This window comes from Apus apus, chromosome Z (genome assembly GCF_020740795.1).
Source record: "Apus apus isolate bApuApu2 chromosome Z, bApuApu2.pri.cur, whole genome shotgun sequence".
In the NCBI taxonomy this organism is placed as follows: Eukaryota; Metazoa; Chordata; class Aves; order Apodiformes; family Apodidae; genus Apus; species Apus apus.
Genome location: NC_067312.1, coordinates 61,189,276 through 61,213,386, shown reverse-complemented (window position 1 = coordinate 61,213,386; position 24,111 = coordinate 61,189,276). Strand labels below are relative to the sequence as shown.

At 39.6% G+C, this 24,111-nt stretch overlaps 1 protein-coding gene across 2 annotated transcripts in view; it reads right to left on the bottom strand.

The window, feature by feature from the left end:
- Positions 1 to 23,850, bottom strand: part of HSD17B4 (hydroxysteroid 17-beta dehydrogenase 4) — a 70,323-nt gene extending 46,473 nt beyond the window's left edge. The window contains exons 1-11 of one of the 2 annotated variants that reach the window (XM_051641931.1): positions 23,734 to 23,850; positions 20,609 to 20,662; positions 15,744 to 15,851; positions 15,190 to 15,249; positions 14,156 to 14,177; positions 14,004 to 14,050; positions 13,142 to 13,226; positions 11,291 to 11,478; positions 9,079 to 9,170; positions 8,437 to 8,461; positions 4,596 to 4,724 (exon numbers count right to left, since the gene is read on the bottom strand). In XM_051641931.1, the coding sequence (XP_051497891.1) occupies positions 4,596 to 4,724; positions 8,437 to 8,461; positions 9,079 to 9,170; positions 11,291 to 11,478; positions 13,142 to 13,226; positions 14,004 to 14,050; positions 14,156 to 14,177; positions 15,190 to 15,249; positions 15,744 to 15,851; positions 20,609 to 20,662; positions 23,734 to 23,791 (868 nt within the window). In that variant the 5' untranslated portion in view covers positions 23,792 to 23,850. Of the gene's footprint in view, positions 1 to 4,595; positions 4,725 to 8,436; positions 8,462 to 9,078; positions 9,171 to 11,290; positions 11,479 to 13,141; positions 13,227 to 14,003; positions 14,051 to 14,155; positions 14,178 to 15,189; positions 15,260 to 15,743; positions 15,852 to 20,608; positions 20,663 to 23,733 lie in introns of those variants that run through there. The other variant, XM_051641932.1, reaches the window with a different exon arrangement.
- Between the last annotated feature and the right edge of the window lie 261 nt (positions 23,851 to 24,111).

Genomic DNA, 24,111 nt, shown 5'->3' with positions numbered 1-24,111 from the left:
ATCCAGGTCACATAAAAATAAATCAGTAACACTTTTATTGGCTTTCAAAGCATATGTATGCAGAAAAAAACTGTCATGAAGGATGGAATATTATTTCAAGAACTCCTGGGTTTATTTCTTTATTTCTGTGACAGATATCAACAGCATGAGATATATCTATGCTTCTAGGCCCCAAATTTCTTGAGAGGTATCGCAGAAAGTTTATGTTATGCTGTATGTTTCAGAATGGTTTTCATCCTTTAATATCAAAGCAACTTTTAAGATGCTGCTCCTTTAGGTTGCCTGAAAAGCTTAAGTAAGCTACTAGAATACTGGCAGCAAAGCTCTTTTAAAAAATGTTTTAATAAATTCTTTTTTCCCCTGAATTACATGTTACAGAATTCTTACAGTTAAGAACCACAGTGCTGACATACTCCCTTCATCTTCCAGGGACTGCTATAGCAGCACGCAACTGAAACGTCTCAACGCAGTGATTTATTTTAGTCTTTACTGCTCTTTTGCTCTCTGGTACAACAAACTGTACAAGCATATAATTAGATTTACATATATTCTATATTCTAGCAGTTGACCAGACACGAATCTTTCACATGAGGCAGGGTTACACCTTGAAAGAGCAGCTTTGATTATTGCATTAAGTACAGAATAGTTATGATACTGGCTCGTATCTTCAAAACATAGGAGGAAATAAAGACAGAGAGAGATAGCCTCATATGGGTGACATAAATCAGTAGTTCTGTTTTCCTAGTTAATAAAACAATGAAACATACTAACCTCTGCAATACCTACCACAGAATGCTGTATACAGTATACAGTCTGAAAGACACATATTGTTGTCTTCCAACTATCTCACAAAACAATCTGGTTTCTCCCTTTGCATATCAGGAAGAATTGGACTAGGACACAAGAGCAAGTAGTGCACTGTGGAGGCTACAGCTACTGGATCTAGTTTTGTCTGACAGGAAAAAACAAGGAGACAACATGTCAACATGCAGTGCAGTATGCAGTTATGACCTACTGCACACACACCGCACATTCAGAAGGTTCTGCGTCACACTGCATTTGGTCCTTCTGCTTATGCACAGACACAAGAGCCTAGGACCTATCAGTATCTCAAAACATGGAATCACCCTACTATGACAAATACATCAGCTTACTAGATCAGCTGCAAATCAGAGCCCTAGTGATTCTTTACTGGTACTTCTTAAGCCAAGTCACATTTTTCTGCAACTGCTGCTGCCTACGGGCATACAGGGAGCCAGTTGCAGTGACTCTAATGTACACTGTAAGTTGACTCTGTGTCCTAACCCTTAAGGCTCTGATTATGCTCTTCTTACCTTCTTGAAAGTTTTCTACCTTGTTCTGAAGTGGTATAAACTAAGTTAAAACTATTATTTCAGTTTAATCATTAGTAAGAAAATTAACATCATAATACAAATTAGGAAAAAGCTTTAGCTGCAGATTCACTGCTGCCTCAGAGGCAGAAAAATTTTCATGTTGTGTTAAGTAGATGGTTACCTTCCCTTCTGGTAAAGGGAATGTAGGAGAATAGATGCCAGCAAAACTACATCTTCCAATTCTCCAACTTCCTAATGCTTAAATTCTCACATGGCTTCTTAAAAAAAAAAATAAAATTAAAAAAAAGTATCTGTTCTCAGAATTTTCTGTTGTTAAAATGACATAGTATAGTGAACACACAAGTAATTGTTTATTTTGCTACCTAACAGGACTATGCCTGAAACTGTGTGGGAGTTCAGAGGAACTCCCAGAACTTTTCCAAGCACATTAAGGATCAAGTCTGTAAAGTTTAGGGAATAACTAGAGTGAACATTCAGAGACACTTGAATTAAAAGGAAAGTACAAAGCCAGGCACAGTCAGTTAAACCAACTGTGTAGGATAGCTATCGGGATAAGAGAAGGAGCTTGGGCAAAAGATCGTACTGAACAATCAGCTTGTCTAGAAAGACACAGGGTAACTATCAAGAAAGATTGCTTAGCTAAGCGCATTATCATGATATCTGAGAAACTTCAGTAAGTCATTAATTAACATCTATTGCCAAATCAAGGGACAAGTAGTTATTTCCTATTAATTAAAATGGCACAAACTCTATAAAATCATATTCTGGTACACAATTAAGAAGGTTTTTTGGTTGATTCAGTTTACATGCCAAGAGCACATATTAAGCCTCCAAAATTAGGAAATGCTTAAAAAAAAGTAAAAAAAAAAAAAGATGGACAAAAAATCCTTCAAATCTTTTAATTCAAACAGGTTTTGGTAAAAAGAATGTGAAGTTTTCATTTCTTAAAAGACCACTCTAAAACAAAGATGAAACAGTACCTCCATTTAGTCTTCAGGAGTTCAGCAAAACCAGCCAAATTTCTTTTGCTAAAACTATGAATGTGCTGCACTTAAAACACCAAGTGAGTGTTTTGCTAGAAAGGGCTCTCAATGAACAATCATTCATGTAATTTATTAGATTTAATAATTAGATAATAATAAAACAATAAATCAGATTTAATTTGTTTCCCTTTAAGAGAATGACTTTGCCCTGTGCTTGGAAAAAAGGAGAATTTTAAGTGAAAAAAAAATGTGCAAGTGAATCCACTTACGTATGATTGTTACACATGCAAAAAAATCTACCTTTAAGAAAAACACCAACCAATATATGATGCTCCAATCCTTTTGTAATCTAGAATGAATAAAGTCAAACTTTTCTTATCAGTATGCCCAAATTATGAAACAAGATTAACATCTCTAATTATGGGATTTTCTATTATAAGCAAGTACTTTAACTAATTGATTTTTTTAAAAATAATTTTACATAATGGTTAGTACATGATTGCTCTTCACAGCATCAAATTACTGAAACTAATGAACTCTTCCAGAGGAGTTTTAACTTACAGATACTAGGTATTGTAGCTTTTCATTTTTAATGCAAGCACTCTATTGGTTTCCCTTATTTAGCAGTTCAAACATTAAAGTGAAGATTTTGATAGTGGAAAAAAGTTTTAATATAGAAATAAAATTCTATTCAGCTAACTTGTTCAGAATTTTCCTCAATGCAAGAGTTTTCACTCAGCCTGGTAGTATCCATGGCTCTATGTCACCAAAAGCACAATGCTGTATTTTGGCTAAGGTCATAACAAAACAGAAGATAAGGTACATACACTGCATGGGAGATTCATGCTAATGTAGTATTTATAATTTCTTGACTGTAGAAACCTACTATGTTGTATTGTAAGCATGTTTACTTTAGAAGCCCAAAATCTTACTCATTTTTTTCTCCAAATAGCATCAAGAGAAAAATGTGGAATGTCACATGTAGCACTGAAGCAACTTCCAAAAGAAAAGCCCATGTAGCTAGCAACCCATAAAAATAACATAATGCATGTGACAGGCTGGAGAACAGAGCAGATGCTATAAAGCTGGAATTAGGTTGTTATAAACATCATGCCATAGCAGGACAGAGAACATTTATAAACTCACATACATTCGGAAATGGGATATCTATAAGCCAAAGCTCAGAGAAAACAGTGAGTAAGATGATACAGAACTACTGTGTGGCTGGTTATATTCCTCTTCCGAGACCTGAGGGAAAGCACAAAGTATATCCTATTCTGGTTTTGGTTTGGGCCTCTAAAAACATATCCCTAAGGTTTTAACAAAATGCCATAATGGATTTCAGGACCAACAGGCTAAATATGTCTGTGTATCTAAGTATCTTTTAAACTAAACAGGCATTGAACATAACATGCCTCTTTCCCTCTGTCCCAAACACTTAAATGCTGGTATTTCATAATTTGATGAGTACTCAATATTTAACCTAAATAAAGATACTCATAAAAACCAAATAACCATCAGTGATACTAAGCATAAGTAACTCACACTAACAAGCTAAATGTAACATCTAAAGGAATTTTGGAAAGCAGCTGGAAACATTAGTCCATACTGTTCTTCTATGAACTATCACAACTACGGATCTAAATAAAGGGACGCATAAGAAAACAAAGAGAAAATCTGGAATATAAAAGAGAAGCAAGTATGGCAACAGGGAAGATCTGAATCATTTTGGTTAAAAAAAAAAATATGGGAAAGAACAAGGAAAGTAAACAAAGCATTGGACCAGATAGTCATCTTGGTCACCAGCCAACGGGGTGATGTTACCCAGGAATACAAGGCAGTAAGGAAGAACTGAATTACTTCGTCTGAGTTTTTTGGTATGGAAATGTCTACTGAAAAACAAGATTCCAGGACTGAAAATACAATCTCTCTATTACACTGCTACTACCTGAATGAAAGTGCAATCAAGTAACAAACAACTAATAGTCTGGCTGTAATACATGGAATGACAGTGATGTCACTTCCCTAGGAACTCTTAAGAAAGATAAAACTGTCTTAATTCTACAGGTAAGAACACAAGTTTCTTTAAAAAGATCTGACTGTATTGAAAGAGTACATCACTAGGGTTACATGTTTATGAAAGAAATCACTGGTTCTGTGGACTTTCTGAAGTAGTTTCAGCAAATATCTGAAAAGAAAGCATTCTCTTCTTAACTTTGCTTGCCTAAACTATCCACATTATCAAAGTCTCCTTTACCTTGGATACTTCTGGGTTTGCTGGCATTATCAAAGTCACAGACCTTCTCCCACTGATTTCTCACTGCTTCCGCTGTCATTGGCTGATTCTTTCCTCTGACAATAGCACCCAAGGATCGCTCCCAGCGCACTAATGGGAAACACGAGCCAGAGTTCAAGTAAACAAAAAAAATATTTTAGTTTATTTAAATCTTTCATCTATGCCACTACTTTCAAGATGGTGCAAGAAAGGAAAGGTTTTTAATACTCCAATTTAACTCACCAGTCTAAAATCAAGCTGGGTTAAAAGGGCTTTAAAATATTAAAAGCTTTAACATTTAGGAAAGGAATAGCAGTGGTTTTAAGTTTCATTAAAGCCACAATAGACTGGTTGCTCTCTGAAATTATTACCTCAGATTTAGGATTCTGTTTAGTGGAAAGTTGCACCTAGTTGTTTATGTATCAACAGACACTTATCTAATACGATTTTTGGCTACTAATGCTTAGAAATCTTCTGAAAGTCTTAGAAAACTGTAAGGGAAATGTGAAAACCACTTGTTATCTATGAAAGAATGCAAATACCCAAGAATACCACACCTCAAGTACTGTGTGCAGTTCTGGGCACCACAGTACAGAAAGGACATCTTGATGCTGGAGACGGTGCAGAGAAGGGCAACTAGGCAGATTAGCAGTCTGGAGAACAGGTATTATGAGGAAAGGCTGAGGGAGCTGGGGTTGTTCAGCCTGGAGAAGAGGAGGCTGAGGGAAGACCTCATTGCTCTATATGGCTACCTGAAAAGCGGTTCTAGTGAGGTGGGTGTCGGCCTCTTCTCCCTAGTGACTAGTGACAGGACAAGAGGAAATTACATCAAGCTGCACCAGGAGAGGTTCACATTGGATATCAGGAAAAATTTCTTCACAGAAAATAGTGGTGAGGCATTGGAACAGAAACCAGGGAGATGGCAGAGGCACTGTCCCTGGAGGTGGTAAATAAAATGGGTAGAAATGGTATTTCAGGAGATGGTTTAGTGGTCATGATGGTGTAGGGCTGATGGTTGGAGTTGATGATCTTGAAGGTCTTTTCCAACTTTAATGATTCTATGATTCTGTAATACCAGAAACCAGCACTTCCAAATGGTCCCTGAAGTTGGATTTCAATACTGCAACTTGAGAAACTGGAAAGGCTAATGTGAAATGGGATTCATCCTAGGGTGCTGAGGGAGCTGGTGGAAGAACTGGCTAAGCTGCTCCCCATCATTTATCACCAGTCCTGGCTGACTGGGGAGGTGCCAGATGACTGGAGATTGGCAAATGTGAAGCCCATCCACAAGAAGGGCTGGAAGGAGGATCCAGGGAACTAGAGGCCTGTCAGCCTGTCCTCAGGGCCTGGCAAGATTATGGAACAGATCATCCCGAGTGCCATCAAGCAGCATGTAGAAGACAATCAGGGGATCAGGTCCAGCCAACATGCGTTTTGGAAAGGAAGGTCCTGCCTGACCAATCTAGTCTCCTTTTATGACTGCCTAGTGGATGAGAGGAAGGCTGTGGATGTGGCTACCTCAGCCTAAGCAAGGCCTTTGACACAGTCTCCCACAGCATCCTCATGGAGCAGCCAGCAATCCACAGCTTAGACAGGTGCACCCTTTGCTGGGTTAAAACCTGGTTGGATGCCCAGGCCCAGAGAGTGATGGTGAATGGAGCTGCATCCAGCTGGCATCCAGTGATCAGCAGTGTCCCCCAGGGATCAGTACTGGGCCCAGCCCTGTTCAGCATCTTTACTGATGACCCAGATGTGGGGATTGAGTCCACCCTTAGTAAATTCACGGATTACACCAAGTTGTGGGATTGGGGGGCAGTGTGAATTTACTGGGGGGCAGGAAGAAGTTGCAGGAGGACCTGAACAGGCTGCGTCGATGGGCCAAGGCCAATGGCATGAAATTCAACAAGACCAAGTGCAGGGTCCTGCACTTTGGCCATAATGACCCCAGGCAGCGCTACAGACTCGGGGAAGAGTGGCTGGAGAGCAGCCCAGCAGAGAGGGACCTGGGAGCACTGGTTGACAGCTGGTTGAACATGAGCCAGCACAGTGCCCAGGTGGCCTGGGAGGCCAATGGCATCCTGGCTTGTATCAGAAATAGTGTGGCCAGCAGGAGTAGGGATGTGATTCTGCCCCTGTACTCAGCACTAGTGAGACCTCACCTCGAGTACTGTGTGTAGTCTGGGCCCCTCACTTCAAGAAGAATATTGAGGTGCTGGAGCAGGTCCAGATGAGAGCAACAAGGCTGGTGAAAGGACTAGAGGGAAAGTCTTATAGGGATAGGCTGACGGAGCCGGGGTTGTTTAGCCTGAAGAGGAGATGAGTCAGGGGGGACCTTAGCACTCTCTTCAACTATCTGAAGGGAGGTTGTAGTCAGGTGGGGGCTGGGCTCTTTTCCCAGGCAACTAGTAACAGGACAAGAGAGCACAAGCTGCTCCAGGGGAGGTTTAGGCTGGATATTAGGAAGCACTTCGTCACAGAGAGGGTGACTAGACATTGGAATAGACTGCCCAGGGAAGTGGTGGAGGCCTTGTCCCTGGAAAGCCTGGATTTGGCACTTAGTGCCATGGTCTAGCCAGTGTGGTGGTGTTGGTCATAGGCTGGACCTGATGATCTTAAAGGTCTTTTCCAGCCTTGGTGATTCTGTGCGTGTGTGAAGTCAGTTCTGGAAGGACATGGACTACCTGGACTGCAACTAATCCTTAATCTGTCAAATTGGCTTTGCTCTTAATTAGCAATAGACATCATACTGGTAAATAAATACCTTAATAAAACCATACTGCTACCTTAGTAACAACTTTGTTTCATTTAAAAAACTTCAACAGTAGTCATTAAAATAATGAAAAATTGTATTTTCTTACTAGAGAGAAGCCACAGATTTTTCTCTGTATCAAATCTCAGCTCCCTGTGGTAGCAAAAGGTGTTACACTACTACCCCAATTTGTTTAATCTGTTTAATTGTTTAATACACTGCCTGGGAAAAGCTATTCTAGTGCCCCAATAACACTTACAGCTAGTTAGAAACATACAAAATCTTTGTCAAATGGGAAAAAAAAAATGTTTTGCAAGAGAGGGGAACCATCTCTTGAATTAATTGTCCTACTTCCAACACCCTGGTGATATTCATGTAGGCTGAAAAGTCCTTTAACAGCTCAGGAAAATAATGCTGGTACGAGGTTCAACATAATTAGGAAAAAAGTTAATACATTTCACACACTCAGTTAAGTTTTACATCTCACAAGCCCTCAGTATTGACTGTTAGTCTTCTTTAGGTTCATATTTAAGCTAGTTACTATATTCACTGAAGGAAAATATCCAGCTAGCATAGTTACTGGTTATTAAAAAGTAGAAATGCCTCAACACGTTAATGCATATCACTGGTATTTTTATAGCAGTATAAATAAAGGTAGAAAACAACTAAAAAGCTGCCTGTTCACCAGCATGTGCTACTTTTATACAATTAAAAATTGAAGAAAAGGCAGCAGTATATACTTAGCACCAAAAATTGAGACTTTTCTTGACTTAAATTATATCCTCAGGATTCAAGAGTTAAGATTATTTAGCTAGATTTTCAGTTACTATTAGTCAGCTCCAAAGTATAACAAAGCACATAACTAAGTTATGTTCTCCCATGTGCAGTGAAATTTGTGACTTCATCCAAAATAAGCAGTCCCCTCAGAACCCTAGGGCCTTTGCTTATCTTCTCTCACTAAATAAAAATGTCTTGAGCAGTGGTTAACTGCAAAGATGATTTGCACACTTTGGTTGTCAATTTAAAATAAATAAATAAATAAATAGAATCAATCCTGCAACACAGAGTACTTACATTTTCCAATCCATCCAGCTCCTACCTGCCAAGAAAAAAGAAAATAATCAGCTTACCACATGTTAAAAAGTAATTTTTGATAATGTAGAGAAAGAAAATTACACTTCAGAACAAACTCAGCATAGTAAAAATTTCTGAACTACTGCTAGTTGCATTTAACAGTTTAGTTAAGCACTAGAACATGAGCAACACAAAACTCCAAAAACCAAGATCACAGCTTCCATCTGATTTGTGAGCTAGCAGTTTGATAACAACACCTATGATGTATTCCATAACTAAATAATTAAACCTTATTCCAAGTTACTTTCTGTGTTTGAATGATTTAGAAAACAAAAACTTCTTTCAAAGTAGTTACTCTGATACTTTTTCAAATTTATAGGAGTACAGTAAGAACTGTAACAATCAAATCCATAATATTTTGAGCACACACCAGAATTTCACACAGTTGTTCCTGCCCTACGTCACACACAGCACAACAGGGTCAACATTTATTCTGCCTATACTGAGCATGTAGTATCTAACATGATAATTCAGTTTCAACAAAAAGGTTAAGACTGAACAGGCTAAAGCAAATTCCTGATTTCAGGGGAAGGAGTAAAGGGAGGGAAACACAGGAAAGAAAGAGAAAATAAAAAAAATTACCTCAAACAGACTGCCATTCTCCACACAGCTCTCGTGGCAAAGCCAAACAACTAAGGGAGCAACGTACTCTGGTTTGAAAGCATCTACCAGATCTAGAGCAAATAGGAGAGGGGAATCATAACATAGAAATACTGTATGATTTCACCAAGTTGTTCTTACTGTAACACCTTCTGATGAACAGCAGAGTCAGGGAAAATTTAACCAACAGTGTTCTGCCATGAAAAGAAATGACAAATGAAATTAAACATTAAAGGATTCATTAAATATGAACAACTCCTGAGACGTGTATGCCTCCAAACCCAATGACACTGGTTCTCAGCCAAACAGATGAAAGGCTGTCTAAATGTTGGGAACACCTTAACATTCTGATTGCAAAGCCAGATACCTTCCTAAATTTCCATCTGACATGAAGCCTTAAACAAGGACAGGACAGCTACACATAATCCCAATGGAGACATACCTCAGTAATTTTCCTTTTAATTTGCTAGTCACTTTTAAAGAAAAGACAGTATGAAAAGAATTGCAGCTGCTGTGTATTTGAGAAACATCCCACTTGGAAATGCTGGTATTTCCAAATTAGATATCAGGAATTATCAACATGCTAAATTTATGTATCACTTCTATTTTGGGATTTTCATTACCATCTGGTACAAGCAAAAAGTATCAGAAAATGGAGGTATTGTCATGGAGAAGACCATGGTTGCCCAGGCAGCTCTTACCACATAATCTATCCACTGTCTGAAAATTAAAAATAACTTTAATTTCCATGTTCATCTTTCAAAGTATTATTCTTTCAACAGCAATAGACAGATAGCTGTTTCTCAGCAAAAAGTCAGCAAGCATTTTCAAGTATTCCCTAACAGATGAAGAGCTGTGAAAGTGTAGCATTAAAGGTAATATTTATCAGCCAAACTGAAGTAACAGAAATTCATTTTCTGAACTTTCACAAAGGCAAAAGGAAACTGAACTCCATTTAATATGGCATATCGTACGTTCCTTAGACTTTTTTTAAGGCATTCCACTTTACACCACACACCACTTAGCCTCAAAAATTAGCACTAGATTCTTACTACTAATGCTATTAATCCACTATTAAATGAATTAAGAAATAGGTGTTAGAAGTTTAAAAAAAAAAACAAAACAAACAAAAAATGCAAACTGCATTTAGAGTTCTAGCAAGAGAACAGTAAGTGTGCCAAGATAGTTTTACCACTCCATGTAAATATCTTCAGGAAAATCCAGCTATTGAACTTCACTTTATGCCTCAGGAACTCATGTATACAAGCTTAGTGTATGTGACTTTTCTGTAAGTGCGTACAATAAATCCCTGGAACCTACAAGTTATAGAGGTGCTAGATTTCCTGATCATTGGATTATTTAGACCTAAACCAGGATACTTTGCACAAACTTTCTTAGTCTAACAGAATCATGCATTTAAAATCATGCATGCATTGCATGCATAACTGTATACAAAATGTTGAAGAGTAATGTCTTGTATGTCAGTCTGAAAAAATAATAAGTCTGCCTATCACTAACAAAAAGAAGTGACTGAGGGAAATTAAATTGACTGATTCTAGAAAACTATCTGAAAGTAATTTCCTTTCATAGACTTTTTTCTTTCCTTTTTTTTTTTTCTTCTGGTCATTTACCAAATTAAGTAGTTGCTCTGTTTGTCCTAAGTTTACGCTTTACACAGAGCTGTCTCCTGCAATCCTCTTTATAGTGACTTCTCAATGCAGTGCTCTGTTAAAACCTGTTCAAGCACTCAAGGAAAAGTTACTGTGCAATAAAGAAAAGCATCTCCTGCTGATCATGGAATGAAAAAATACACACGATGTATTGTGCAAAACCCAGTATTTTGCAATTAGACAGTATTATAACAAGTGCAGACATCTTATTCACATACCTAATTCCACATCTGATGAAACAAACAAGCTTTTCCACTACAGTAGGATGATCTTGAAAGATACCATAATTAAAGAGCCTTGCCACATGAAACTGCTTTTGTGACTTACAAAAACTGCTTCTATCTTGTTGCAGAAAGAATTCTTTACAACAGACAATGTTTAGTTCGGAGACAATAAAGACAGTAGGAATAATGAATTAGCAGTGTATGAAGTGTACATCACTTGCATTTTATAAGAGATAAGGAAGTTAGGTGTGCTTCCATTCACTGAAAAATATCAGTATATGTAGAACTTAAACTATTCACCTTGTGGCATGACGGTCTGGGTCAGTCTGGATCCAGCAGTAGGAGCAATTGTGTTGCAGTGGATGTTGTACTTCCTGCCTTCAATTGCAATTGTATTTGAAAGACCCAAAAGGCCAAGTTTTGCAGCACTGTAGTTTGCCTGACCAAAGTTTCCATATATTCCAGCAGCTGAGGAAGTCATGATTATTCTTAGGGGACAGAAGAAACAAAAACAAAAAATATCAATTACTTCTTCAAATTGTTAAATTATACACAACAGTGTTTTCCAGAATTGGCATAATACTCTCCATATTCCACAAAACAAAAAAGTGCACAAATATGAAAACAGTATTTGTTGGTTTTGCTAACGAGAGAGATGACTTCTTTATGTTTGGCTGAGAGCAAACATCTGACAAATCCCGAAGTGTTGCCATAGTAGCAGAAAACTAACAAAGGTGTGAGCCTTTTTTAATTATACTGCAAAACTAAAATAGATATTCTGAGACAATGGAGTACAGTATTTTCTTTTCACTGTCTAATTAATTGTACTTCTAGCAGGATTATTCTTGTAATTAATGGCTTCAGCCATCAGAAAACTATTTTATGGAAAATTACTTCCCCTTCACATCTGCCAGGTAAGGTAAGAAGATGCATTCCTACAGAATTCACATTCAAAGAATCTTAATGTGCCTTAAACACATGAAAGAAGACAGCAAAGTCTTGCCCATTGCTGCCCCCTAACATTATTGCTGTGGAGATGACTGAACTGCTCACAAGAAAGCTCTAAAACCACTGCAACTCATAGCTCATTTGAGGCAAGAAAACATTGTGCTGCATGTCTTCTCATAAATTGGAATTCAAATGAAGCGTCTACACTTTCACTTTTAAAATAAGCCTTATTTGAATTTGTTCTAATCTACTCTAAACACACTGCATATTTGGGATCAAAATCTATTTCATTTTTGTTATTTGCCTCACTGACAATAATCCACTGTTTTTAATTTAGAGATGTGTCAAGATAAATAGAAGCTACGAAATCCATACAAAACAGACACTTTGCAGATGGCGTACATCTGTAAATAGGCATCAGAAGCACTCACTACCATTGTTATCTGAGCAAATACAGAAAAGGCACCAAGGGGACCTTTTTCCTAAATGGATGCAACTCCTACACTTGAGCCATGTATTCTGCCTGCTGATCTCTCCCCTTATCCTTACAGTTCAGTTTGCTGGATGAGAATTAATGTCAGTTTGATCACAGAATGACAAAGCAGCTATTACAGCTTTCAACATGTGGGTATGGTTGTTGAGATAATCATGTTAAGGAAAAACAACAAAAGATTAAAAAACTGAAGATCTGAATTAACTGCAGTCTTTCAGTTAATAGTAACACATACCAAAATAGACTAAGAACACTCAAAACTTCTAAGACAAGTAAATTTGTCCAAAGGGGAAAAAAAAAAAAAAAAAACCAACCAAAACATGACCCACAAGCAGAACTGCACATACCTGTCATTTCAGTAAGAAGAAGCAGGAGAAGAACCCCTTGAACTTACAGCAACATACAAGTAAAAAACATTTCCAACCAGTCCCCATGGTTGGTTAGAAATGGCATTTCTACAATCCTACAGCTCCTGTCAGGTGTACTTGTATCTACATGGAAACGTGTATCTACATTGAAACATTTGGCTGGGAAGCAGTAAGAAAAGCAAAACTGAAAGGATAAGGGCTTACACATTTGGGCCAATTTTGTTTCATCTCAGTGACAGTGAAAGAAAAAGACACAAAACTCTTCCTTCACTGTCAAGAAGTGTCAACACAGTCTGTTATATCCTACTGAAAAAAAAAAAAAAAAAAACACAAATTTTTTACCTGCCAAATTTCTGATTTTTCATATGATTCCATGCAGCTCGGGTAACCAGGAACGATCCCCTCAAATGAATTCTATGAATTATATCTAGGAATAAATTAAGAACTGGTTAATAATTCCAGGATTTTGTTACCCAACTTGAAATACACCACTTGTTTCTTCTTCATGACAAAAACTGCACTCTCTTCATGTTATCAAACTGTTACTAAAAACATGGGGGCTTGTATCTTTTTTCTTTTTTATATATAATTTTGAAGTGCTTGCCTGAACATACACTGAACATCTCTTCTCCCTCTTGAATAGGGCTCTCCTGTATGGAATTTACAAGCATTCAAAATCCCCGCACGTAAGCAGTCAAACAAGGACTACAGAAGCTAGATCATCTTTGCAAAAGTCTGCTCAACTGGCTTATCACCATCTATCATCTAACTGAAGGTTCCTTCTGTTCTTCTGTCTTGGCACATCAGCTTACTTTCCTTTGTTAGTCCTCAATCTTTCAAGCCTGTTTAGTATTCAGCCAGTCACTGCTGGAGCTAGGAATGTGTTCTCCTCACAAAAACTATTTTGTGTGCTTCACATGGCTCTTTTTTGTATTCCACTCAGCACCCTGGAGTGGCATCTAGAGCCTTTCTTACCATTTGGAACAACACACACCCACCATGCATTGCAGCACAGATCTAGTTTGCAAACTGAACCCAAGGCAGCTGAACAGAGGTAGTTTAGCACTAAACTTCCAGGGCAAAATATAATTCTCTGATCTGGTACAGACAGCCTTCACTGCCTTCTCTTCTTCCTTGTAGCAACAGGACAGATATAGCCTTCGTCTTTCACACAGAAAGTACATCTTAGAGTTTAGAAACTCACCCCAATCTTCATCACTTATCCGAACAAATGAACGGTCTCTTAGGATCCTAAAATACATAATTAGGAGAATAAAACAAAACAAACAGGAAAAAAAAATATATTAACAGGTGTTTACAAAAAAACTGATGGGAAAAAACCTTCACGTTACTTACCCAGCATTGTTTATAACGATATCTGCAAAAAACCCAAGAAAATAAACTATGTGAATGCACTGATAAAATACAAGCTTGTTCTTATTTTTCTCCCACTTCTAAAACTGTTAACAGACCAGAACACTGCATACATACACCATACTACTACAGCTCCTTGTCCCAAATAGTGAACTCTACCATTGGACAATAATTGAGACAAGACAAAGTATTTCAGTACAGGCAACTCTTGGACTGCCACGAAAGCCTAACAAAAAAAGCCTGACAAGAAGGCATAGCTGAGAAGCACTGGCTACCTAGGAACACAATCCCTGCAGGATGCAGCCATCCTGCAGTTTTGCAGCTTGCTTTGAATTCCAGAGTGCTCCCAATTATGCAGTTTGTGGCACCATCTTTGTTGCAGTAAGCCCAAATCATAACTGCAAGAACCACAGAGCCAGAAAAGCAACCTGGATCATTATAATTTTTTACCAAATATTTAATTTGATTGGCTTTGATTATGTGTACTTTTTGCCATTTAACGCTGAGTTAAAATCACATAAAATTCCCACTTAAACAGTGGCAATCATATGGCAAAGAGGTACATTACTTGTTAGATAAAATATCTAAAAGCTTCTTTTTTTGTTAAAGCTTTTTGATCTCCACATAAGCAAAAAGAGCTTCCAAAACATGACAGAGCCAATTCTGACTCTAGCTACATTATTTATCTTAGCTTTAACAGGTAGTTATAACACTTGATGAATTCTGAGCTTTGAGACAGAAATTGTTAACCACTACTGAAACACCAAAATTCTGAAGGGCAGGAAAGTGAGAATCACATACTGAGCTTTAAACTTCTGCAAAAAAGTACCAAAAAGACAGAAAAGTTGCTCATTCAGACTTAGGAAATCCCCTGACTTAGGTCTCAACTGACTAAGGGCATCAAGGGTCAGTGAGTTCTACTGCTGTCACACTGTACTTGATACAACTGGCAACTGCACTGTTTATAATGGCTCTGTACCTGCAAGGAAGTTACAACAAAAATTAAGCAACTGTACCTATCCTCCCGAAAGCCTCAAGTGCTGTCTTCACAAGCTTTTCACCATCTTCTACCGAATCTGTAAGAAACTATTATTATTAGACTGGATACACTGCTCTTTCCGTATATTAACAACTAACTCCATGGAGCTAAGAAAAACAAATTGTGTACAACCTAAATATAAATAATAAATTCAAATTCAGCCACTATTTGCATGTTGCCCAAAGCAAATCCCCCAGTCTAACTGAGTAGCACAATGTTTGCCATTGCAAGAAAAACAAGTAAGAATCATCTGTTCCCATTTTGCCTATGACAACTGCAGGTGGGCAGTTTCTTAGTGTTTCAATTTTTCAAAAGCATATGAATGAAAAGGTGAGTACTAATTTAATGAGCAATTTATGCACTTGCTTTTGGCATGTCTGTCTCCATACTCCACATTACATTACATGTACTTAATTTGTACAGTATTGGCAAGCTGGCAGTAGTCCTTTATTAAGGAGTGTCAACTTTTAATTCAACAGGTCCACTATTCCTACACATAAAGCATTATACCATTCTGGAAAAATAACATACCATAATTGGCTACTGCTTTCCCTCCTTTTGCTCTGATTTCGTTGACAACTTTGTCAGCAGCTGAGGAGCTCTTGCCATATCCCTTGAAATCACCTCCAAGATCATTCACTGTGCATCACAAAGAAATTAAGTTTTCACCGTTAATATTCAGGATTCATGGTCTCTCGTTATCTCATCATTACACTGGAAATTTTAGAAGTATTAATGAAACCTGGTGGATCCAGTTCCTACTGAGAATCTCAGATTATTAGAGAAGAACAGTAGTTAACATTATTGCTGTTTTGGTTGGGTTTTTCTTTGGTTTTGTTGTTGTTGTTGTTGGTTTTTTTTAAGTAGTATAACATACAGCATTATTTGTAAAAATAATACAGCAAACAAGTTATTTTTTCTTTGTTTTTTTTTTTCTCTCCACCATGCGTTCAACTTTCTTGCCCTGCCCAAACTACCTCTCTAATTTTGTTATTGTAGCTGAGAGATTAAGATCAAGACTGCATACTGATCATAGATTATTAATTCTGGTCTCTTGTCAAACTGCTACAGCTACTACATGATCTGTAAACAAAACTGGGAAGATTTTGTTCCTGTTACTAGACTAGTTAAAATGTTACTAGTAAGCGTCACTACGGAACAGATCAAGCAGCGTGAAAACAGTGAGAAGAGCCTGCTCTGAAGCTTCTTCAGACCACGCTTACGTGGAATAAGAGGGCTACCTGACACAAAGAGCTCCTTTGTTTCCAGGCTGCTCTCTGTACTGGGCATGCATCTTTAATGGTAGCTGAATATCCCAAAGTTTCATGGAATTCATCAGGAAAATAAAAACACACCCAAAAAGTTCCATATACACATTATATTTGGACAAACATTTTGTTTTAAATTGTAAGAAGTATGTTTTAATGAGTGCAAAATGAGTGTAAGAAAACCATAGTTTACTGTGGATTTACATGCAACAATGGTATTCTGCATAGCAAAACAGTCTTTTGCTACGATGAACTCCAGCTTTGTGCCTTCTAAATTTTTTAAGTCCCTAAGAAGGTAGCCAGAGTGAAATCCACAAAATATGCAAGATATTCTTGCTGGTGCCCTTTTGTTTTGTTTTTAAACTCTTCAAGTAAAGAGGAACATAGCTTGCAGGACACTTGACAAAATCTTTCTCTATTATTCAGATGAAGCACTTCAAAAGAAATGCAGAAACTGCAGAAAATCCATATGATTAAATGAAAATGCCAAAAGCCAGAAGTGAGCCACTTAAAGATTAGGAAAAAAGTAACAACAAACAAAACCAAACCAAAACCAAGAACAGCCTAGGCTGAAGGAGGGAAGATTAAGGCAGAACATGATTCTATGCTTGAGCACAGTTAACAGACTTACTTAAAAAAGAAAGGACATAAAATCTCTAAGCTAAACAGATCAATAGCTAACAGTTTGAGCACACAGCCAGCACAATTCAGGTGAGGCCTCAAGGCAAAATTTCCAAGGGTAGTGAAGCATTAGAATAGGCAACACTGGCAGACCGCTCAGCCTGCAGCATCAAAGGTCTTTAACACGATTTTAAAGAAAAGCAAGTCAGGAACAGTACTACGATTTCTACTATGTCCTGGGAGAGTGGACAGTTTTGTGGTAAAAATGTACATAGAAACATTCAGTTAGTCTAGTTAAGACATTACAACCCTCTAAAAAAAGACATGCTTATAGAATAACTCTTCAAGTGCAATGAAATAATTTAAAAAAACAAAACCAAACAAATGATAAATAACATTAAGCTCAAGCTTTACATCATATAATTTCCAGTTGAAACATATAGAAGAAAAGAGCCAGAAACTGTAGCAGTTGTGATAGAGCACTTTTACAGTTTGAACCTCTAAGGCTATGGGTGCATTATTAGCAAGTAGTGAAGAGCAGCAGAAGCACATCTGTAGAGCTGTCGTGGTTTGGGCCGAACATGACAACAAAGGAACAGCCACATGGTCCCTCACTCAACTCCCCCCCAGACACACACACACACTCTGGGATAAGGAGGACAAAGCTCATGGGTTGAGACAAAGGACAAGGAGGCTTCTTCACCAATTAAGGTCCTGGGCAAAAAGACTAAACTTGGGGGAAAAAAAAATAATTTAATTTCACACTAATGAAACATACAGGACACAGACAACACAAAGAGCAGTGCTTACATATGTTCCCCCCACCCCTCCCTTCTTTCCAGGGCCCAAATCACTTTGTTCTCGGTTTCTCTCCCTCCTTCGCCCCAGCGGCACAGGGGAACAGGGGATGGGGTTTAGAGCCAGTTCACGGGCTGGTGGTTCTTGCTGCTCCTTCCTCCTCAGGAAGGATTCCTCACAGTCTTTTTCTGCTTCCCCACGGGGTCCCTCCCATGGGAGAGAGTCCTCCATGAACCTCTCCTTCATGACTACTTCCTACGAGGCCTGGAGCAAGCTGCTCCAGTGTGGGCTTCCCACAGAGACACTGCTTTGGGAACAATCACCTCCCCTGGCACCAGGGACTTCCACAGCTGTGTGATCCAAGTCCGCTGGCAGCAAATCCAAGTCCAGTGGCCAAAGAAATCCAAGCCCACTGGCCAAGTTCACCCCTCCTGGTGCCTTCAGGGAATGTTCCACCACGTTCCTCCAAGAAGGCAGGGGGACAACCTGTCATCTTGCCATGGGCTGCAGGGAAACTTCTGCTTGGGCACCTTCTTCCCCTTCTTCCTCACCAACCACCAGCACCACTCTCCTTCCTTAGCACAGCTCTTATCCCCCAAGTGCTTTCCTGCTTAGGTCTCATTACAATTCCTTCATATGTTAATCACTGAGGTGCATCTATTGTCCCTCTAACGGCTCCTTGGTTGGGTCTGGAGCAAGGGGAGCTTCTCAGCTTCTTACAGGAGCCACTCCTGTGGCCCTTCTCCCACTACCAAAAAAAACACCAAATCAGAACAAGAGTGAAACGGTTGGTGCTGAGGACCTAACATCTACAGTACACGCTTTGTCAAAAATAAACGAGCTCATTTCTTGCTGTATTCTGGTGCCACAAACCAGTCACACATTCGGAACAATTTAGATGCACTGCTCAATGGCATCTTCCAGTTTGGTTTTCAATGGAACTCCAGTCATGCACTTTGAAACCATCTCACAAGGCAAACAAAATTACAAATAGTTACAAATCAGGAGAGGTGCTTCAGAAGCATGGCTCTAAACTAAAACAGCAACACAGCAGAGCCCTCAAGTAGACTGACAAGGAAGAAACACAGGGTCTGGACACAATAGAGGTTGCAAGAAAAAACCAAAGCATCCCCTTCTGCCTGTTTTCAACTTTTTCTGACGAGAAGCAAGAAAGAGGCAAATCAGGACAAAAATTGTGGGAGCAGGCAGCCTTCAGGGGATAAGGAAAATTTCTACTTGGGTCACACTGGTTAGGTCAGTCCAACCACATTGACAGCAACTCACTCAGCAGAAGCATGTACACAGGGATTGATGTGGAACTGGACAGAAAAAGCTCCCATGTTGGGACCCACTGGTATTCCTCTAACTAGAGCACTGGATCCCTGTTCTTACAATGTGTCTTCATTTCCATAACTTTTAAAAACTAACTTGTTTTAAAGAGATATGAATTTCTCATCTGCTTTAGTAAAAAAAAAATTAAAATATTTACACAAGTGACTTCTCAGCTCTTCGAAGTCAGAATCATAAGAGAACAACAGTAAGAAAAATAAATAAATGAATTTAGAGTAATTGCAAAGTAAGAAGAGGTAAAGTGCGACGTAGTTTCCAAAGAAAGTCTCCCTTGCAGGCAGTTAACCAACTGATTTAGCTATTGTGTAATAAGGCTACAAGAAAATGGAGCATTAGCTGTGGTCATGTAATATATGTTCTTTCAGATCATTCTGGAAAGTCAGAACACCACTAGCTACACAATGTAAATGCAAATACACATTTGGGCTGCTTTAATGACCTAATTTTTCTTAAAGAAGAACTTCAGATTAAGTATTCATGTTGCTAATAATGAAGTCTCAAAAGTGACAACTACCAGGAAAAAAAAAAGCAGCTAGATTTTTTTAAGTTGTCTCCATACAGATTTCTCATATTTTATCAATAAAGTAAAAATAAACAATTTTAATGAAAAGCTAAATCTACTAGAAATCAGTGAGCAAATTCTTGTCCATAATGTGCTTAAATATTTAACCTTGAACTCATTCACAATACCTGTACAAATATATTCATAGGTAGTCAAAATGGCAATGCCAACACCAAAGTGTCCAGGAATATAACTTAACCTTCAGAATTAGCTTGTGATACAGCATTTTGCACAACAAAATATTCCATGAAGAAGCTTCAACCAAATGACTACAAAACTATGGGAAATCCCTTACCGATGCAATTTAGCACTGTCATTGAGACCATATGGCTCGTCTGTGATGCACTGCAGAAAGAAACAGTGCCCTTTCAGCACATTCTGTGTTCTCTGAGTGACAATGTGTTACATTCCAATAACTTATTTCCTGAGAGAAGGTACTAGAAGATGAGGTATTCACATTTTCAAACGGTTAAAAGTTTCTGAACAGTATTCACCTAAGACAACACTCCCTCTGGCCAGAACTCACCACAAACACCACTATACATGGATGAAAGTCAAGTCCACAAAATGATCTGATTCAAATTAGCCTTCCAGCGAAGATAAGCCCTTGGACAAACCTGGGGTACTCTTTCAAAAGAAAATAAAGCTTAGAAGGAAAATTTAAACAGCAAAAGATAAGGACAGAAAACCATTAAATAACAAAGGTTACTGTCTAAAAGGGCATGGGCTGTTGAATGCGAGCTATGTGAAAAGGCAAAGGTTATTATCTAGATCAAGTAAGTTAACATAAAACTTACCAACTACTGAAGCTCCTCTTTCAGCAAAAGCCAGAGCATATGCTCTGCCCAAACCTAGTTTAAAAAAAGAGAAGTAAAAAAGAGTCAATTTGTCTCGTAGATCACATTTCAAAGAAAAAGACATACAAAAATGAATTGCACAAAAAGAAATGCAACAAATCAGCACAAACACCGTGAAGGTTCAAAGTAAAACACTGTTTTCCTAGGAGTTAAAAATTGCAGGTAAGTTCTAAAAGTAAAAGTAAACAAACAGATAAATTATAACAAAATCCTCCAGTCAAGAGAAAAAAAAAAAAAATCCCCACGCTTACTCTTGATGGTTGCACTCAAGGGAACCATCAGGGCAAGCTGTCTACTGCTTTGTGCTTGTCACAGAAAAAAAACATTTGTAAGGCATAAACGTTACTGTCTTGATGTAATAAGGAGGGTATGTTTCAAGTTAATTAATTACATTATAAGTAAATAAGATACTTCCCTGGTTAAAGTTAGTCTTTAAGATTTGAAGAAGAAACTGAACAAAATTTAACTGTGATTGAAGATGTACTGACAAACCCCCTCCAATTATTTGGATACATGTGAATCACTTAACACTGCAGTTAAACAGATGCACCCATAGTTTACCTATAACAGAAGACTGTAACTTTTGCCTCACATACAAAAGTAAGACTCTTGTACCTTTACTCTGGCTTAGTCTAGGTTTGTTATGCATCAGTCATTTGATACAACAAACTATTTATAGACATTATCTGCTGTACCAGTGAAAAGTTATTGATAAGTATCAATCGATGATAAGTATCCTTTTTTTCATTCCAAAAGAAACTGAGATCTGAATGATCAAAAATTGGTCAGAGTTTCTCAGAGTGTAACAGCAGCTCTTTGACCTTTCACCAAAACTTTCAAAGCTAGCTCTCAAAAGAAAAAATCGGGGGGGGGGGGGAATCAGAACTGTTTAGACTGTTTCAAAACACACTAATCTCATGTCAACAAATCAGATTTTTACATAAGACTCCTATGAGTCTCTGCACTGGAGAGTAGCATATGTGAGGTGCGTAAATGTCCACTGCCTGATGTAACTCTAGTCCAATAAAACTTTTTTTTTGGTTCTGAAAAGCCACATAACTGAGAAGTGCACAAAAAACAGACCACGTTCTATATTCTCAACTGACAAGCTAGGGCTGAATGCTTAAGAATGAACACAAATCTTAAAAAATGTTAGCTTTTCTTGCATAAATAACAAGGCTGCATGACAGGCAGGAACAATACTTCACAAGGGTTTGCACAACATGAAAATAAACTAATGTATATTTAGATGCCTGTGTATGTGAAAACTGGTCTCGCTTTAAAATAAATTAGTGATCCAGATTTTTAGATAAATTCCCAGCTCTGATCTGTTCACCAGCATCCAAGTGAAAAATCAATGTTGACAAACAATGCTATTAGAAGTACAGTCTAACTACAGTGCTGTTAACTAACAAAAGCAAGACAAGAACTAATGTGAACAGGGCTTCCCTTTATCTTGGTTTAAATTTAATCAACCACTTATCAAAAAAACTATTGTGAAATAAAACATCCAAGGACAGTTTTCTCTGTTAACAAACCGTTTTCAAGCAGCACAATACTAGAAGTACAAGGGTCACTGCACCCACACCTATGATAAGCAAATTTACCTCCATGCAGTGCTTTTTAGAAGCTTTGTTATTGCCGAAGTGTCCTGGTTTTGCTATTATCTAAGGTCTTAACCTATTCTTCAGTGAGACTTGTTTACAGAGAGAAGCACATAAATAAATATAGGTCTGGTAAAAGCTGAAAAGCATCATACAAAGATCTAGGCTCAATTATTCTCAGGTTTGTGACCCTCAGCTGACATGAGTAGGCTGCTCAGTGCTTTCAATAAAATCTCACATTGGCCCTTCTCCACAAGACATCACATAATCTACGGTCCCAAAATTACTCCTCTGGCTACGTGCAGCTTCAGAAAAAAAAGTGCAAAACTTCACTGTGGGAGGCAGAACCGTCCCAGAGGACAGCAGAACAAGCTCCTTTAGCAGCTAACCACAACTGCAAACTGCTTCTCTCTTGTTCACACTCATAGCTCCTATCTTTGGTGGTAGGCAAAGGTCAAAGTATGCATTCAGAGGAAGAAGGAAAACAAACAACCCCCCCAAAAAAACCAAACCAAACGAAACAAACAAAACAACCAACAACGGGGAAGGAAAAAAAAAAAAAAAAAGAAGCCTGAAAGCCCAAACCCAACCAACCCCACGCAGTAACAACAAATACAAAACCCATTTCCTGGCAAACTCGAGCATTCCATTGCAGAACCACCACCCCTGCAGAGGTCAGTCCCGCAGCCCACTCCCAGCAGCTCTGCTGCTGAACCAAATCTCACCCCACCCTTCCACCTCTCCGCTGGCCTTTTCCCTGTCCCTTCGGTCTGTCTCCCAGTAGGAGGTCAGGGGAAACACAGGCAGCTCCGAGGCTCCTTTCTGGAGCAGCGCAGGCACATGTCAAACTCTTGCTGGAACAACATTGTGCCAGATCGCTCAGGTTACAAGCTGGGCAGGTTCAAGGCAAAACTGCAAGGAACTAGGATACCAAAACAGTACATGGAGCAGGACACCTATTACTGCTTGGGGTGAGTGTTACTCCTCGTGTACTTAACAAGCAGAAAGCACACAAATGGAGGCAGTACGAACGTGCTAACTTTCAGCAGCACTGGGGCTCAGACCAAGCTGCAGTAGCTCCAAAGCACTGCAAGAAACACGGCGGTAACCCCTGTACAGCCTTGGCACTGCCGGGGCGGCCCTGACGGCCGCGGGGCCGGCACCTGACAGGGCCGCCGCCGGGCCGGGCCTCCCCCGCGGCTGCCGCACCTCTCTCTTCTGCAGGAAAACAAAACAAAACACAAAATAAAACAAAACCTTGTGAACGAGTGACCCATCACAGACGAGCCCGGTTGCCACCGGAGGGCACCAGGGCACCTGTCAGGGCCGCGGGCAGAAGTGGCTGAGAGGTGCCCGCCTCGCCCGGCCTCCCGCAGGGAGCCCCGCAACGGACCCAGCCACCTCCTTCCGGGGACGACATCCCCGCCACACCGCACGGCGGGGCGGAACGGCGCTGCTCACCTCCGCCGGCGCCGGTCACCAGCACCACCCGCCCGTCAAACCGCAGCTCCGCCGCCATGGCTCCCCGCAACTCCGCGCTCCACCGCGCTCTGCGCCGGCCCGGCCGCTGGAGCCGGGGCGAGGCCAGGGAAGGCGGGGCGGGCCGGAGAGAGGGGCGGGCGGGCTGGAGGCGGCGGGCCGGAGGGCGGGAGGGGCGGGCCGGAGGGGCGGGAGGGGCGGGCCGGAGGGGCGGGCCGAGGGCCCAGGCTGCGCTGCCGCCTGCTCCCTCTGGGGAACGTAGCGGGGCCTGCGGGGCCTGCGGGGAGGGGGCGGCGCGGCCCGGCCCGGCCCGGCCCGGCCCTAGGGAGGTGGGTGTTTTCGGCTTCCAGACCTGCCTGG